Source organism: Vigna unguiculata, chromosome 4 (assembly GCF_004118075.2).
Source record: "Vigna unguiculata cultivar IT97K-499-35 chromosome 4, ASM411807v1, whole genome shotgun sequence".
Taxonomy (NCBI): domain Eukaryota; kingdom Viridiplantae; phylum Streptophyta; class Magnoliopsida; order Fabales; family Fabaceae; genus Vigna; species Vigna unguiculata.
The window spans coordinates 6,595,926-6,615,342 of record NC_040282.1 but is presented as its reverse complement, the minus strand read 5'-3'; the positions used below and the strand labels follow the sequence as shown (position 1 = coordinate 6,615,342).

The window sequence follows — 19,417 nt, the reverse complement described above, 5'->3', positions numbered from 1 at the left end:
TATATGCATTTCATGTCATTCTAACTTTTTTAATGGAAATTACATGTCACATATTATATATATATATATATATATATATATATATATATATATATATATATATATATATATATAGATGTCAACCGGGCGGATAGAGTACGGGAAGTATCTCCTCCATACTCTAATCAGTAGATAAATATCTGTCCCGTATCCGTTCCCATATCCGTCGAGTATATGTTATGTGGGTACCCACGTATTTTTTTCATATCGCATATATCCACGGGTACCCGTGGGTATTTACAAAATTATTTAAAAAACAAAATATTTAATCATAAATTTAAATAAAATAAAATAAAATACATTATTGTCATAAATTTTAAACAAAGTTCAAATAAACTCAAGTTCATACAAGTCCAAATAATTATAAAAGTAAATATAAAATGATGTTCAACACAATGAAAATCCTTTAATTAGGGCTTTGATCAACAAGTTCATTTCTCCGATTGATTCCTGAAAACTAAACAAAATAAACGAATAATAAACTTCAATTGCCACGTGCCAAGTATTCTTATTTTGATTATATCATTTGACAACAAGCATACCATAAACGTCATTGTCTATATAGGATTTGATGTATATGTCCAATTTCAAAGAAACGAAAGAGATGTGTAACACCCTCTATTTTATATTATTTATATTTAATTTTCTTGTTTAAATATATAGTATGAAGTAATTTTATGATTTCATAAGTAAATTGACAAACGGCTTTATACAATGTAAAAGATGTTATCTTTTGGGTTCTAACTACTTCTTATTTTGAGTTGTGTAAGTAAAATTGTGATTAAGGCTTCATTAACCATTGGATTAGGTTGAAATTTTTATAGAACATTCTTAAAATATAGTTCTTCAATATGAACGGTGAGATTTTGAATTGGAGGTGTATGCAAGGAGCAGTTACTTTCGCACTTTAGTGTAAAAGTAAGATCTCCAGCTGCTGTCCAGTTCTGATTTACCTTGGTAAACATTTTATTCCCGCTTAGTTAACTATTAGATCAAGATGAAATTTTTACACAGAGTTAATAAGACATAGTACTAAAGTTTGACCGTTTGGATTTGGATTTAGAGGTCTGTGGTTAGAGAAATAATTCTTGCAGTTTGAACTAGCGTCAGTTACGTCCTGTTTTGGGTTATTTTAGTAAAAATTTTATTCCCGTTTTATTAACCGTTGGATTGATCTTCAATTTGTTCGACCTGTTTTAGAGACATAGGTCTTTAGTTTCACTGTTTGGATTTACAAATAGAGCTGTTTGATAAGAGATATGAATTTTACACTTTGGAGTGAAAAGAAGTCTTCTAGAAAGTCAACAAGTCTTCTTGCAACTACCATGAAGTCTCCTACAATGGGAATTTACCAAGCTTCTCTCTATGGTCAAAATAAACTTATCCTCACTAAGGAATCTCATAAATTTACCATCAATACATCCTTATCCCTTTGTCCAAGATTTTTCCTATAAATAGGACTTCACTTTACACATCTTCTTCACATAATCCAAAACAATAGAGAAGGAGAGGTCTAAACTCTTGGGAGAAAATTGAAGTAGGATAGGGAAATCCAGAATATTGAGGTCTTCATTTTCATCTTAGAGTATAATTAGCATCTCCAAGATATGGGGGGTCTATCTCAAATCTCTAAGTCTTTATCTTAGCAAGTTTTCTTTAAGTATACAATCTATATTCTTAATTCTTAAATTTTTATACATTATCTTGAAATTTTGAGTTGAAAAATGGATTCCTTGGGTACGAAAACCTAGGGTTAGGTTCAAGAATCATCTCATTTGGAGTTTTACACAAAAAGTTATAAATAAAACAAGTTTGCTATTTTACTTATAAAATTTTATACGAAAATTATGTTTTAATTATGATTACTGTTTTGATTAATTTTCTGTAAAGTTATTGTGAAATAATGATTTATGCTTGGTTGTTAATTTTAAATTCTTTTTAACTTGGTTGTTTTTACTATTTTGAAAATTGTGACAAATAAAAAACGCAGTTGTTATGCTGCCAAAATTTTGTGAAAGTCTCAAGAATTATAAAGATAATGCGAAAGGATGATTGTAAATTAAAGTACAGAAATAAAGAATAAAAAGGACTGTATGGATAGTACAGAGATACACTGGGTATAGAGTCCAGAGAAAGGTCTGATAGACCTAGGAGAATCGAGGGTGGTGATATAGATACCCTGGATTAACATATATAATTAGCCGGGTATTCGAAAATTCACAAGCCTCACACTCTATTCTCGACCGTCCTCTTGACTATACTTTAAGACCAGGAAGGTGGAATAACGTACACGTTGTATCCGTGAGAACGTTTAGCCTGCTGGCACTATCCATATTGGCGTAAGACCATTATGATTCAGAAAAGTCTAATGGCAGTGTTTGGGACCCAAAGTATATAGAGAAAGAATATGAGATGAATATACTGATGAGTTGAAACTCGAAATTCTACGAATATGATTATTAAAAGATTGATAATGAGGATTTTGATATCCTAAATTTAAAACATATGGAAATTATTATTATATTGTGAAAATTATGAAGATTTAAACTTTGTGAAAATGTTTCATTCAATTGAAAGTTTATTCAAATGATCATATTTTGAAATGTTATGATGAAGCTTCAGACTTAAGGGAAAGACTCACCCTTACTTTCTTTATTTTTCAGAGGAAGAAATTGCAGACCTAGAATGTAATAATGAGATTGTCTAGTTTAACTTTTCATGCAAATTTGGATTATGTTAAAGCTACAACTGATATGGTGTAACTTGTTTGTTATGTATTTCAAACTAAAAGCACCTTTAGTTAGTTGTAAAAGTATAAACAAACTTCTATTACAAACACTTACATGTATGTTAACATTTTATTCGCATAAATATCATGTCTAACATATGATACATTAGACAAGTAAAGAACATCTAGTAGCACCGGGTTTTAGTTGGGGTGTTACAAGATGAGTGTCAAGGGGTGTACCGGCAGTGGTGGAACTAGGATTAAAATTGTAGGGGGGCCAAATTAGATTTGTTATATATAATTTTTCTTTAGAAAAAAAACTATTCATTTTTTTTCTCTTCATTTCCTCTCCTTAAAACAAACACACATAATAGTAGAATTCAAAAAAATATTACTATCATTCGCTATTATATCATGCTATTATATCATGATACCAATTCATGAATACTATTTTAGATAAGTCATTTGTATCTCATTAATTTGATTTGGTGGTATTGTAAAATTTGATGTCGTTTTTCCAGATCACGTTCTAATGAATTTTTAAATTCATTATATGTAACTCTGAGAACTTTAGAGATTTGTTTTATATTGTCTTAAATTCTTGGTTCTTATTAAATTTCTGGTTTAGTTAACGTAAATGCATCTCTTTTTCATCTTCATCACAAACCTTCCTCTTTGAAAAAAAGGAATCATTTTTTTTACTTTTTATCATAATCTTTCTAATATAAATTTATCACCTCTCACCTATTTAGAAAAAATAAAATTTATATTCACAAATCACAATTATCACACTGCAAAACATAACAAAACTCATACTACTTTAATTAAATAAGAAATATTGTATAAATTCAAAACTTAAAAAAAAATTACCATAGATGGCGAAAAACACAAAATCCCTAAATTTCATAATTAAGAGTTATAATAATTTAGGAAAAAATTATAATTAGGTTTCATACCAATTTCATAAAAGAATCCCTAAAATCATAATTAGGGTTTATATTAATTTGGAATAAACTTAATTTGGAAGAAACATCCTAAAAAGTATCATAAACTAATTAACATACATAAATCATAATAAGATACTAACCTTCATTTGTGAGAGATCATGCAAGAATGTATACATGAATCTCAATCTATGTGTTTTCAACCTCTATTTCCCAATCTATCTCTTTGTATTTATCTCTCTTCACACACTTTCATGATAATTTACATGGTGGAAAGATCTTATAGTTAGAAAAAAAAACCCTAATCTTTTTTATAAATTAATGTCTCTGTTAAAATTTTTTATTTTATCTTTTATTATAATTTTCCATAATATAATCTTAATATAAATAATATATAATATAATTTTAAAAAATATATAAATATATATAAAAAAAATTCAAAAAAAAAATGGGGGAGTCGTGGCTCCCCCTGTCATAACATAGTTCCGCCGGTGTGTACCGGGAAGCAGACAACGTACCAATTCTTGAAGTTCGAAGAATGAAGACAGAAGACAAGATGTGCAACTTAGAAAAAATTAGGTCAGAATGTTTTTTATTAATATATATATATATATATATACATATATATATATATATGTATATACATATATACATATATATATATATGTATATATATATATATGTATATACATATATATATATATATGTATATATATATATATATATGAGGGTATTTTTTTGAATTAAAGTTTAGCAGGTACGGGTATCCACGAGTACGGATACTATGATATCCATTTGATCTGCAGATACCCATAGGTACATATTTTTTTTTTACATCCCATATATATATATATATATATATATATATATATATATATATATATATATATGTGTGTGTGTGTGTGTGTGTGTGTGTGTGTGTGTGTGTATGTGTGTTTGTATTTTCTTATTCTTTTTGCAACTAGCTTACCCTTTCTCTCTATGTTTGCTTCTTGCTTGGCTTTTCTTTTTGCAACAATCACAATCTTGGTGTGAGCAGATGTGGAAACTTGTGGTGACCGTGCGGATGACAGAGACAGTAATGTTTAGTGTAGAAGGTTGATTTTCATATATACATCAGTCGCATGCTCTAATTTATATTATAATATAAAATGTTTTATTTTAATAGTTTTATACTACTAAAATAGAATGTTATATTAATATATATATATATATATATATATATATATATATATATATATATATATATATTCATTCATATGTGTGTCATTCTTTGAATCAATCACAAATAAATCAATGAAATACTCTTAATGACTACTTAAGATTAATATGATTTATTACATTATTATTAAAAAGTTCTACTTATTTATAATTATATGATTAATAATTATAAAAATATGCCCAAAATTTCAATATTTAACTTTCATATTATATGTAATTCCAAAATTTAAATATTATATCGATAAAAAAAATATAATTATATCATTTCATAAAATTACGTAATTAGACCATCCAAGCTAAAAAAAAGTTTTGTTCACTTTGGAATATGTGTTCCATTAGGAATTTATCTTTAAACATTTTGGAGGGTGGAAGGAGGAAGAGATGTGTAAACTATCTTAAACCTCGACTTTTAAATGATGTCCGACTAGAGGTTGTTAAAGTGAGCCAATCCGGCTCACACTGGTTGGCTCACCACGAGTTGAGATAAAAATGAATTAGCTCAACCTAGCTCACTTTTTTGCTTAACCAAAAATTTTGTAACTTGATGTGACCCACCACTGGTTGATAGGTTAGTGGGTTGACTCACTTACAAGATTTTTTTTGCATTTTATTATATATATTTATTGCATTACAATGAGATTGAATTGACTAATTCATTTTTTATAATAGTGAAATCAAAGTGTTCACCTAATATTCTCAAATATTATAATAAAGATAATAGTTAAAGATTAAAGTATCAACATACATAACTTCACAAAAAAAATTAATTAAACATTCAAACTATTCAAATATTACACAAAAGAATTTAAAAAAATATTGGTGGGTTAAGTGGATCAACTCACCTTCAATCCAACTCGAACATATTTAATTCGGAAATTAAGTGAGTCGGGCTCAATTCAACCCACATTTGAAAGAAACTGATTTTCTCTCAATTCAACCTGGCTTGAACCTATGTGGTGAGCCGGATTAGCTCACGGGTTAGAACCTATTTTAACATCTCTACATAGGACTATTGGGTAAGGTCAAAGGAAAAATATTAATTTTTTATTAAATATTAAAAACTGTAAAAAAAAATGAAAGATAAATGAATGATTATATTTTTTCTTTTATTACAACCAGAGATAGGTAGTAGTAGAGTAGTGTATCATTGAGTGTGAACTTTCTTTCAGGCTGGCTTTCGTAGCAAGGGTAACTTATCAAGGATGATAATAAGTCTTGGTTCTGTCACTCTCACAGCAAACCATGAGGTTCAGCGCAGTCATATTCTTCCTTCTCCACCTCTTTCCACACATCCAGATCATTTTCATCCCAATTACCAACATGATTCAAAACGAGATGATAGTGGTCTACGATTTCATGGGTCGTGGCACCCTAAGCGATCATCTCTACAACACGGATAATCCCCCTCTCTCGTGGAAGCAGCGCTTGCAGATATGCATCGGCGCAGCGCGTGGGCTGCACTATCTCCACACAGGCGGGAAGCACACGATCATCCACCGCAATGTCAAAACGACGAACATCTTGTTAGATGATAAGTGGGTGGCGAAGGTTTCAGACTTTGGTCTTTCAAGAATTGGGCCTACAGACACAGACAAGTCCCACGTGAGTACCCATGTGAAGGGAAGCTTTGGCTACATAGATCCCGAGTATTACAAACGATTTCGCTTAACGGAAAAGTCTGATGTTTACTCGTTCGGGGTTGTGCTCTTTGAGATACTGTGTGGTCGTCCAGCTTTGATTCACAGTGCGGAGACGCAGCAGGTGTCGCTTTCTAATTGGGTGAAACATTGTGATCGAAATGGGACCATAGCAGAGATTGTAGAGCCCGCGTTGAAGAAGAAGATTGCACCAGAGTGCCTGAAGAAGTTTTGTGAGATTGGGATGAGTTGCTTATTGGAAGATGGAACGCAGCGGCCGTGCATGAAGGATGTGGTTGCAATGCTGGAGTTTACGCTCCGGCTACAAGAAAGTGCAGAGCAAACGGCAATTGAAAAAGGAGAGGAAATTAGTGAGGATAGCTTTTCTACTACTAACTTGAATGTGACTACTACGACCAATTCCACCAGTGAAGGCAATGGCTACAGTAATAATACGGTGTTGTCTTGGACCCCTTTCTTGGAGATTATGGATGGATCCACAGCCGCGCTGACCCAATCCATTAAACGCAGACCTCTCACAGGGATAATAAAAAACAAAAGATGGTGGGATTACGTACTAAGGTTAGACTTCGCCATTATGAAAGAAAATCAATTATACAAAGTTTTGTATATTTATACAAATATTTAAGGGTTAAATATGTTTTTAGTCCATCAAGTTTCAGCGAAATTTAGAATTAGTCTCTCATCAAAACTTTTGACTAATTTAGTCCTTCATATTTCAAAATGCGTGAATTTAGTCCTTTTAACCAAATTTTGTCAAGTGTATTTGACATTTCAAGCACATTTCTTGATAGTATTTAAATTATTTACATTGTTTGACACATTTTTGCTTCAATGTTAACTTAAATACTATCATGAAATGCGCTTGAAACATCAGATAAACTTAACAAAATTTGGTTAAAAAGACTAAATTCACACATTTTGAAAGATGAAGGACTAAATTGGTATAAAGTTTTGATGAGGGACTAATTCCAAAATTTACTGAAACTTGAGGGGCCAAAAACATATTTAACCCAATATTTAATAATACAATACTAAGTTTTGTATACTTATCCAAATATTTAAGAAAAGAACTCCCACATACTAAATACTGTCCAGCATGATATTGAAGATGAATAGAATGTTCAATGGCTTAATACCTACGACCTAAGTTTTATAAAAAGTTTTGATTTAATTAAGAGATCTAATCTAGAAGATATTTTAACAAATGATAAAGGAGATTATATTTTATTATCATTTTTGTATTTTGTAATTTTCTTTTTAAGAGATACATAATTTGTAATCACTTTATTTTATAAATAGAAAGTCACACCCAAAACTAAATTGCTTAGATTTTCTGACTTAAAATTATTAATTTTTAAATTAAATTATTCACATTCTATATTTAATCTAGTTTAGGGCATTCAGCTTTTTACTTAAATAAATCAACATTCATAGTGAAGTTTTGTAAAACTTGATCCCAGATCTTGACAAAAAAAATTTGGAGAGGCCAAAATGATATAATTATTTGATTGTTAATTAGTATAATGCTTCAAAAAATAAAGCTCATATATGAAAAATTGAATCATTATTAGTAAAATGATTCAAAAGACGTGAAGTAAAATATATCTTATTTTCATCTTCACCCATATCTTTCTTTTTATTACTTTTAAAAAAAAAGAATCTATTATTTTATTCTTGATCAATATATCTATTTTTAAAAAAATATTAATATTAAAAAATAATTTATCATGATGTAATAAGGAATTGAGAGACATAATTATTAAAAGAAAAATATATTACAATCAAGTCACAATTAAAAATTGATTATGAAAAAACACACAATACATTATTTTTTCTTTTATATTCATAAAAAATGAATATAGAAAGGCTCATGAGATAAAAAATAATATTAATAACTCTTAAACTAATATTTTATTATCAAGTGAGACAATAGAGTTACAATTTTTTTTAAAGAAGAAAGAGAACAAATGACAAATTAGAGCAAAAATAATGAATTTGTGTTTAACTTTCTTTTTTTCTTTAAAAAAATAAAAAGAAAACATATAAGAGTGAAAGATGAGTACAATTGTGTGAAATGTTAGACAAATGGCATCAAGAAACGGGTTGAATTGATGTTTTACAAAAAATTGTCTTAATGTCTATATATACTTAAGAAAATATCTTTTTTTATTATTATTAATTAAGTGCGTTACCTGAAGCGAAAAAAAAAAGTAAAGGAAAGAAGAAATTCACACTGTAATTTATACTAGTCCAAGTATAACCAACCCTACATCTAGTTCTCAGTCACCTCAATGTGAGAATGACAATCTCAATTCACTATCTTTAGAGTATTTCAATTACATCCACAATGACCTAGTGAAACATGCAAAAGAAAAATTCTAAAGATTGATAAACACTATCTTGAGCCCTCTCAAGATATGGCAACACCTCCCTTGAATCACACAAGGGATGAAACATCTTCTATGTACAAAATAAAGGATGAAAATTACAATTAATAGTGTGTTGTGCTTTTTCTCGTTCTCAAATTGGGTTATTTAAATAGTTTTACTTGAGTTTGCGGTAAAAAAAAATAATTCAATTAATTCAAAAATAAAACCAAATAAATTCAAAAATCAATTTTTATTCTATGTAGAAAAGATGATATTTAGGAGAAGATATAGTCAGAGGATACTTGATTTAAAAATCATTTTCAATTCAAAAGATATTTTTATTTTTGAAAATTGGTAGAAACATAATTTAATTAATTTAAATAAAATCAAATAAATTCGAAAATCAATTTTTATTCTCTACAGAAAAGATGATTTTTAGGAGAAGCTATAGTGTAACATCCTGTCAGGATATTATGGATTTTAATAAAATAAAGAAAAAAATAAATAACACATCGCATTTAATAATACCTCATTTCCCAAAATGCGGGAAATTTAAACTATTAAATAAATAAAAAGTACTCAAATCCATAATTCTCAAAACCAGAGTGTTATAAAACAAACACTCGTATGGGTTTACAACTCATTTCAAACCATTAAAATAAAATAGAAGATTCCTGAGCTATCCCCTCTCCGCAGCTAAGCTCCACCAGAATCACCTGCATCAACATCATCTGTTCACGTGTACCACGTACACGATCATCGCCAATCTTAACAGATAAAGCATATAAAATAGCATACACATATATAACACACACACACACACACATATATATATATATACATATATATATATATACATATATATATATACATATATGTATATATATATATACATATGTATATATATATATGTATATATACATATATGTATATATATATATATATATGTATGTATATATGTATGTATATACATACATATATACATACATATATATATATACATATGTATATATATATATATATATATATATATACATATGTATATATATATACATATGTATATATATATATATACATATATGTATATATATATATATATATATATATATATAGACAACACATTCTTCCCAGATGAATTCCAACCCATCTAATTCATTCCACCTGGTCACAACCAGGTTATTCGTGTCCTACCTTTTCTAGTGATTACTTCAAGGTGACTTGCTGCCATACCTATCGGCCACAACCGATAGAGCACATGTGGGAAACCATGTTACGGATCATACACTGTAACGCCAGGTGGAGTTTCCAAATACGAATATAGTTCGTAACGTCCCAAGACTTCCAAACTCGTTAGCTAATTACTGAGGAGGGCAATCCATCTGGACCCATCCGTACTGGCCACAACCAGCACACTCACACCGGCAACACTCGCCAACCCGAGCCACAACTCAAGGGTTCCTCGTGTTCATCCACCATCCCGAGCCACAACTCAAGAGATGCTATTCTGAGCCACAACTCAAGGAATACCACGTGCTTTAACCCCTATCCCGAGCCACAACTCAAGGGATACGTTCCGAGCCACAACTCAAGGAACACCAGCAATCCCACCTTTGAAGCATCACCAAAAGCCTTGTAGATCACGCCTACAGAATCAACAACCTAGAGCTGCAACAGTAAAATCGCCTAGCGAGGGACACGTGCCGCCAAGCGCTGCTAGCTCCCAGACCGCCTGGCGGGGGACGCGTACCGCCAGGCGCCAAACGCCCTGTTGCTCATTTGTTTCACCGTCATCGCCTGGCGCATCATCCATTGTCGCCAGGCGCCACACCCTCTGATACTCACTGGAACTACAACTATCGTCTGGCGGTTTAAACCCACCGCCAGGCGCTGTATTAGTACCTACACAGTTATGGTATCTGAGTATTTCTGCACAGATTTAATTCTTCACTCCAAGGATCAATCCTCACTTTGCCTTTCATCAATCCAGTTGAATCGCTCTCCTAGTGGCTAACTTACTATCCAGTTTCCTACTTCTATCTAAGGCCAACTATCCAAGTGCACAAAATTGGTTTTCTTAAGAAAACCTTATTCATCACTCCATAACACAATGTGCCCATAATACTTATTACTTACTATCACAATTGCCTCAATGCCATATTCACTCTCACAATTATTCAAAATCCTGATTCTCAATGCACCACACATTAGCCTGGCTAAGTCTTAAATCTCTAATATCAAACAGTTTACTTAGCAATCATTTTCATCCCATTGAAAAATACATTCTTTGTTCCCTCGAACTGTTTTCCCACCTGGTTATACCCTTCATTACTTTAGTCATCAAATTTCCAATATATCATGGTTAGGCTTTCGTAATAGTTACACTAGATACTCTCACTTACACACATCTCCTCATCCATCCATCATTCTCAAGACTATACACTACCAACCCCAATCAATTTCCCAATATTCACTGCACATCAAAACCTCCAAAACAGAACTACACCTCACAGCCACGCAGAGGTGTTATCCCTGCGCTGGCACCTGGCGACAAGCCCCGTGCCGCCAGGCGATGCATGCCTTTTTGTGCAATTCCCAGGATTTCATCACCCTGTGCGAACTCTACAAAAATTTCAAATTCCCAGTTCATCAATCTTCCCACTCAATTCCCCTCTATTATATATTTAAGATTAATAATTCTATGTTAAACATAAAATACACAAAATTTCATTGTGTTGACTTACATAATTCATACCAGTATGAAAACCCCAATTCTCGAACCCGAAAGTCATATTCTCAAATTGTTCATTCAATTAATTCCCGAACGCAATGGTTCCAGGTTTATATGATACCCAAACATTCATGAATCCTTAGAACATGATTTCTCCACGATCAGAATCCTTCCAGAACACGAAAAACATAAAAATCGAGTCAATTCAACTTGCATCGCCGAGCAGGTGTTCATCACCGCCAAGCAGCTCATCCAAAAACCCAGAATTTTGGTACAACGTCATGCGTCGCCTGGCGGCCGGGAACCCAAAACCATATAAAAGTGCATGTGCCGCCTGGCGACTATGAATTCCTTACTCAACCTCACCAATCTCTATAACTCGTGCTCTCTTTTCAGCCCGTTGGCTTAACGTGGCGGTTAGGGTTTCTACATCTTCTCTTCTTAGCCAAGAAAAGAAAGCTTAATTTAGGTTTCACCAAGGTTTGAACCCATAACCACCTAATCACAAAGCAAGTGCACAACCAATTCAATCGATCATGTTTCATGCAAACTAATATAATTTATTTATTATATCATTCCAAACATGATCACATATATAATCAAAACAAAATAAAAAAAATAACACGTAAATGGCATACATAGGACTTAAACCCAAGTCCTCTCACATAATTAAAGTACTCTCAACCACTTGAGCTAGTACCTTTCCACATCATACAACTTAGAATTTAATGTCATAAAGGCTTTTCCTACCCGTATTTATTAATTATTTATTTATTTAATTAATTAAATTTTACGAATCTTACATATAGTCAGAGAATACTTGATTTAAAAAAACAATTTCAATTCAAAAGATATTTTTTTTAAATGTAGAAACATAATTTAATTATGTTTTAACCTTAATTTATTATGTGCGTGAAAAAATGATTTCACTTGTGAAGAGAAATGATTTGGCTAATAATTCCTCTTATGCTTCCTTTTTATCTAGAGTGACTTGACACCCCAAATACTCTATATCTTTATCTTGAACTTTCCTTAATCTTGTAGTATTTTTGCTTGAGTATCCATCGAAATCTCTAGCTTTCAAAGAGGTAGTGGTGACATCATTTTTGCTAACATGAAAAACTAAATAGACAATGAGAAATAAAATAAAAAAATATCTTAATTGTTATGAATTAATGATTGTCCATTGATTTGATACATTTACTCATATGATTGATACTCATATGATTCATTACTCTTTATGTAAATATTTGTATTAACTAAGTTGATTTGTTTCCTTTATGGATTACATGTTGTATCTATAAATATGACTCTTTCTTTCAATAATAATATACAGAACAATTGCTCCCTATTCTTTCATTGTTTATTCTTCCTTCTATTCTATTTTCTTCTCTCCTTTATTATTAGCTTTATTTCATAACACGTTATTTGTCTCAATCCAGACTTTTCCTAATCCTTTCTCTATTTACAATTTTACCTTATATTCTTCTTCATGTGATAAGAATTGTTTGACTTTATCAATTTTCTTCTCTGTCTTATTATTATTATTTTTTTATTATGATGGTGATTATTATTATTACTATTTTATGTGCTAGTTCTAAACATGCGAAACATTGCAAAATTTGGATTTGTGACCCTTGATATTACAAAGAAGAATTACTTATATTGGATATTAAATGTTGAAATACTTATAGATGCAATGGGTCTTGGTGATACCATTAAAGAAAGAAATAAATAATTTGAGCAACTAATTTTTTCCTACGAGAACAATATAGTGAACAGAGATTTCACAAATATTATGAATCTATTTCATGTCTTTGTATGGCTGAACAAAGCAATGAAACTTTTGATGAAAAATCATGAGATCCATCCAATCTGCTCCATTCCCATAAGTGAATGCAGCAATAAATATTATGAATTTATTTCATGCCTTTGTACGGTTGAACAAAGCAATAAAGCTTTTGATGAAAAATCATAAGATCCATCAATATGCTCCATTCCCAAAAGCAGTGGCGGATGTTTGTGGTAGCAGGGAGGGGCCATGCCCCCCCCCCCAAAAATTTGATTTTTTTTTTTAAATTTTAGGTATTTTAAATTTTTTTATATTATAAATATTAGATAATATATTATAAATTAATGATGATTAAATTAAATATTTTATTTCTTTTATAAATATAATAATTAATGTTAATAAATAATAAAATATAAAATCAAATATAATAAAGAATAAAGAATACAAAGATTTATCAAGATGTTTTTATTATTATTTTTCATTATGGTTTGAGCTTCTTATAAATCGTTTTCATTTCTTATTCTTAAATTTTTTTTCTTTTGTTTTTGAAGAGAAAAATATCTATTTTTTGCTCTTATTTCTCTTTGTTCTCTTTCATTCACGAGGAGGAAAAGAATTAGGTAATTCTTTTATCTTACTTGATAGTGAAATATTAGTTTAATAAATTATTTAATAAGTCTCTTTTATATTAATTTTTATTTTATGAACATAGAAGTAAAAGTATCTTACTGTGTGTTTTTTTTATAACCGGATATTGTGGTTAATTATATGACTTGAGTTTCTCACAAATTGTTCTTATCTCCCATTCTCACCTATTTTCTTTTGTTTCTTAAGAGAAAAAGATCTACTATTTTTGCTCTCACATATAAGTTGTTGTCTTCCATTCTCGAAAAAATAAAGAAGAATGTAATTCTCTCTCGTATCACATGATAGTGAAATATTAGTTTAATAATTATATATTAATTTATTTAATGAGCTTACATATTAATTTTTTATTTTATGAACATAAAAGAAAAAATATTGTACTGTGTGTTTTTTATAACTGGATCTTAAGTGTGGTTTGATTATCATCGAATTTTCTTTTGGTATTTACATCTCTAAGTTTTTTATTAGATTATGAAAAATTATTTTTTAGTCCTTTTTTTTAAATAGGTATACAAAGTCTTCCATATATTTATTTGTAATCTTTTTTTTAGTTATCGTTATACTAAATTATGTATTCATTTTTATTATATTAGTGATAATAATTAAATGTATAAATTTTGAACGTATTATTTTGGCTCCCCCATCATTGTTGGTCAAGATCCGCCACTGCCCAAAAGTGAATGCAGCAATACATATTATGAATTTATTTCATGTCTTTTGATAGAAAATAATGAAACCTGTCCAATTGGTTCTGCTCCATTCCTAGAAGTGAATGCAATAATATTTTATTTATATGATCATGATATTGATTATGGACATGGTTATAAAGCAAAATTCAAAGACACATTTTTTCACCAAAAGTGACACAATAATGTGAAAAAAGGGAAAAGAAAAATGTGAAAATATTGGCAAATAAGATGAAAGTATATATTATCATTACGATAGTAAAAGCCATTTGAGTTGTACTTGTCATACACCAAAGCATCTTACAAATAATAGAAACACATTTTGCTTATGGTGATTCTGATTATGGCTATATGGATGTTACTCATCTTGATATTATTATTTTCTTTGCTAAACCAAATGGAAGCATTGATCACCTCATTGGTTATGAAAGTGTTAAAAAAATCTCATATTGATATTTACGTTTATATAAAGAAAGGATGTTTGCACTAGTACCAAAGGATATGTGTCTTATTGATAGTGCAACAACTTATACAATTCTCAAGAGTAATAAATTTTTATCTTCTTTGGTAATGCGAGATATCAATGTTAGTATTATTTATAGTACAACAAATATATTTGAAGACTCCAGAAGAGCTATTATACTTCTACCAAGAAGTTGAATAGAAACTTATTAAGTTTCAAGGATATTTTTCTAAATGGAAATCATATTGAGACAAGAATGAAAAAGATATGAAATATCTTTATGTCTCTACGATTGAGTTGAAAAAAAAGTGTATTGGAGAAATTATCAACATTTTCTTATGGTTTGTACTATACATATATATTAGTACAATTGAAATGCATGTCATGGTAAACTAGAAGTTTATGAGATCAAAATGAATTCCTTTTTGACATGATCAGTTGGATGATTTGTACTACACATATATTAGTACATTTAAAATGCATGTCATGGTAACCTAGAAGTTTACGAATCAAAATGAACTCCTTGTTTGGTATGATCAGTTGGGTCATCCGGGATCTATTATGATGCAAAAAAAAAGGTTGAAAAACTCATGTGGACACCCACTTAAGAGTCAAAAACTTCTTCAAACCAATGAGTTCTCATGTACTATACATTCACAGAAATTGATAATAAGAACATTACCAGAAAAAATAGAAATGAGTTAATCGCATTTTTAGAACGAATACAGGGTAATATTTGTGGTCCAATACACCCACCATGTAGATCATTTATATAATTTATGGTTTTAATTGATGCATCAACTAGATAATCACATTTGTTTATTATCAACTCGCAATCAAGTATTTGCAAAGTTATTAGTACAATTAAGAGCTCACTTCACAGATTATTCGATTAAGAAAATTTGTTTTGATAATACTGGTGAAGTTACATCTCATGCTTTTATGAGTATTGTATATCAATTGGAGTTGAAGTTGAGCATTCAGTAGCACATGTTCATACTCAAAATAGACTTGTAGAATCATTACTAAAACATTTAAAATTGGTTGCAAGACCATTACTTAGGAGAGCTAATATTCCAATGGCTACTTGGGGATATGCAATTTTGTATGTTGCATTATTGATTCGCATCAAGCCAATAAGTTATCACAAATACTCTATTATGTAGTTGGTTTTTTGTTAGTGACCTAATATTCTCATGTAACAATTTTTGAGTGTGATGTATATGTTTCAATTTTCCCACCAAAAAGGACTATGATGGGTCCTTAGAGACGATTAAGAACATATGTTGGATATGATTCTCCCTCAATAATAAAATATCTTGAACTATCAATAGTTTGACTTATTTATAGTTTGACTTTTCGACTATCACTTTGATGAATAAGTTTTTCCAACATTAGGGAGAGAAAGAAAACAATTGGAAAAGAATATTGGTTGGAATGAATTATCATTATCTTATCTTGATCCTCGTACAAAAGAATGTGAACTGGAAGTTCAAAGGATAATTCATTTACAAAATTAGTCAATCAATTACCAAATGGTTTTACTGACAGAAAGGTAATCAAATCATATATATCAATTGTTAATGCTTCAAGTATATTTGATATTAATTCATAACATGCCTGAATCGTGGTAGGCCTGATAGTTTCAAACACATGTTTGAAGCGTGGTAGGCCTATTGGTTCCAAAGATAAAAACTCTTGAATGAGAAAGGGAGCTAAAATGCAAGATGACCTAATCGAAAAGGTTGAAATCCTAAAAGATTCATTTGACATAATTAATGATTCAGTTCCAGAAGAACCTCAGGTATCTAAAATTGTTGAAAATGATGAGATGTCAATAAATTATGTCATGAATCATATATTATGGAACCAAAATAAAGTCAACATTGACGAAACTTTTACATATAATATGGCGATGAATGCTATGAATGACAATGAGGATCAATAACTAGTGATCATCGAAGATTGCCAACAAAGAAATGATTGGCCAAAATGAAAATATACAAAAAACATAATTATATTTGCTTGCTAAACAAAATGCTTTTAGACCGATACTTCGCACACCTAAAGGTGTCAAACCCGTTGGGTACATATGGATTTTTGCGCAAAAATCAAATAAAGAATGATGAAATTGTTAGATACAAAACACAATTGGTTGCTCAAGGTTTTTCACAAAACCCATCTTATTGAGTATTATTAAAAGAAGGATATAGAAATGATCCTATGTGTGCTTGTATTTATATGATAAGATCCAAAAATGAATTTGCCATAATTATTGTTTATGTAAATGGCATAAATATTGTTGGAACTCCTAATGAGCTCACAAAGGCAATTGATTTCTTAAAGAAAGAATTTGAGATGAAGGATCTTGAAAAGGCAAAATTTTTGTTGAGATTACAAATTGAGTATTTAAACAAAGGTGTTTTTTTATACATCAAGAGACTTATATAATTAAGGTGCATAAAATGTTCTAAATGGACAAGTCACATCCATTATGCACTCTAATAGTTGTGAGGTCGTTAGATGTTGATAAACGCTATTCTTATTCCTTAAGAAAATGATGAAGATCTTCTTGGTCCAGAAGCACCGTATCTTAATGTCATAGAAACACTAATGTATCTTGCTAATTATACTCGATCTAATATTGCATTTGCTGTAAATTTGTTAAGCAAGATATAGTTTTCAACTACAAGAAGAAAATGGTTTGGAGTAAAACATATACTTCCTTACCTTAAGGTTACTACTAATATGTGCTTATTCCATCCAAATGATTCAGATTCAGACCAATGGGTTATGTATATGCATGTTATTTTACATATTCTCACAATGTCACAATGGTTGATCACAATAAGATGTTTGTTCACATGTGGTAGCACAATGGTTTCATGATGGTATATGAAACAAACCATAGTAGTAACATCGTCTAATCATACATAATTACGAGAAAATCATGTGTACTTGAAGGCCTTTCCTCATTCCTTGGAGGGCAATGCAAAAGATTAGTTGTATTACCTTGCACCCTAGGTCCATCACGAGTTGGGATGACTTGTAGATATTGTTCTTAGCCAAATTCTTCCTTGTGTCCAAAACCACAACCATAAGAAAGGACATTTCTAGCATCAAGCACCAGTCTAGGGAAAGCCTCTGCGAATATTGGGAGAGGTTCAAGAATTTGTTTTCTAGTTGCCCCCACCACTAGATATCTAAGCATATGCTTCTTCAGTATTTTTATAAAGGCTTGCACCATATAGATAGAAGCATGATTGATGTTGCGAGTGGTGGTGCTCTTGGTAATTTGACCCCAACAGCAGCGAGGCAATTGATTGAGAACATGACCTCTAACTCTAAAAAATTTGGTGCAAGACATGATGCCATAGTTGTTAGAAGGGTTCATGATGTAGGAGTTGTTGAGTACACTAAGAAGTTGGAGACCAAGATTGATGCTCTTACCACTTTAGTCAATCAACTTGCTACGAATCAGAGGACTACACCTTTTACTGCAAGAGTTTGTGGCATTGCACTTTATTTAATCATTTCACATATTCTTGCCTCACCTTGCAAGAGGCCAGAACTTGTACACCTCCTGATACTCCTCAAGCCTATGCTGCCAACATTTTCAACAATAGGCTGCCCCATCAACACTAGCAGAACCATGATTTGTCCACTAACAGATACAATCCAAGTTGGAGAAATCACCCCAATTTTAGATGGGGCAATCAGCAACAACAACAAAACCAATAGGTACAAAATGTGCAGCCACCTCACCAATAACAAAGAGTTACACATGCACACAATGGCCTAGTTCCACCTATTTCTGGTGGTACCCCAACTCCTGTTGTACCTTCATCTTCTACTTCATTGGAGGAGGGTGATGATCCTTCAAAATATGCAATTCTAGTAGGATACAAGAGCTTTAATTCAGAGTTTGACAAATCAAATGAGGTAGATGATCGCCCAGCTAAGCCAAGCACAAGCTCAGAATTTTGACAAGTTGTCATCACAAAAAATTGAGATTCCAAGAAATGTGAGTGCTATCATATTGAGATCTAGGAAGAAGATTGAAGTTCCCACTCCTTGGCCTACACCTGAAACAGAAGTTGACCCTGCCACACTTCAAAGAAAACATGATGCTCGTGCAACC

General features: G+C 30.8%; 1 protein-coding gene and 1 non-coding gene across 2 annotated transcripts; one reads left to right on the top strand and one right to left on the bottom strand.

The window, feature by feature from the left end:
- The first annotated feature begins 2,732 nt into the window (after positions 1-2,732).
- Positions 2,733-7,218, top strand: LOC114180430 (receptor-like protein kinase FERONIA). Its single transcript, XM_028066749.1, has 3 exons — positions 2,733-2,795; positions 3,224-3,268; positions 6,259-7,218. Exons 1-3 carry the CDS (start codon positions 2,733-2,735, stop codon positions 7,216-7,218), a joined length of 1,068 nt encoding a protein of 355 aa, XP_027922550.1.
- An 11,152-nt stretch (positions 7,219-18,370) lies between these two features.
- On the bottom strand, positions 18,371-18,477 carry LOC114182794. Its single transcript, XR_003604230.1, has one exon. It is a non-coding gene; the product is annotated as a small nucleolar RNA R71 (small nucleolar RNA).
- Between the last annotated feature and the right edge of the window lie 940 nt (positions 18,478-19,417).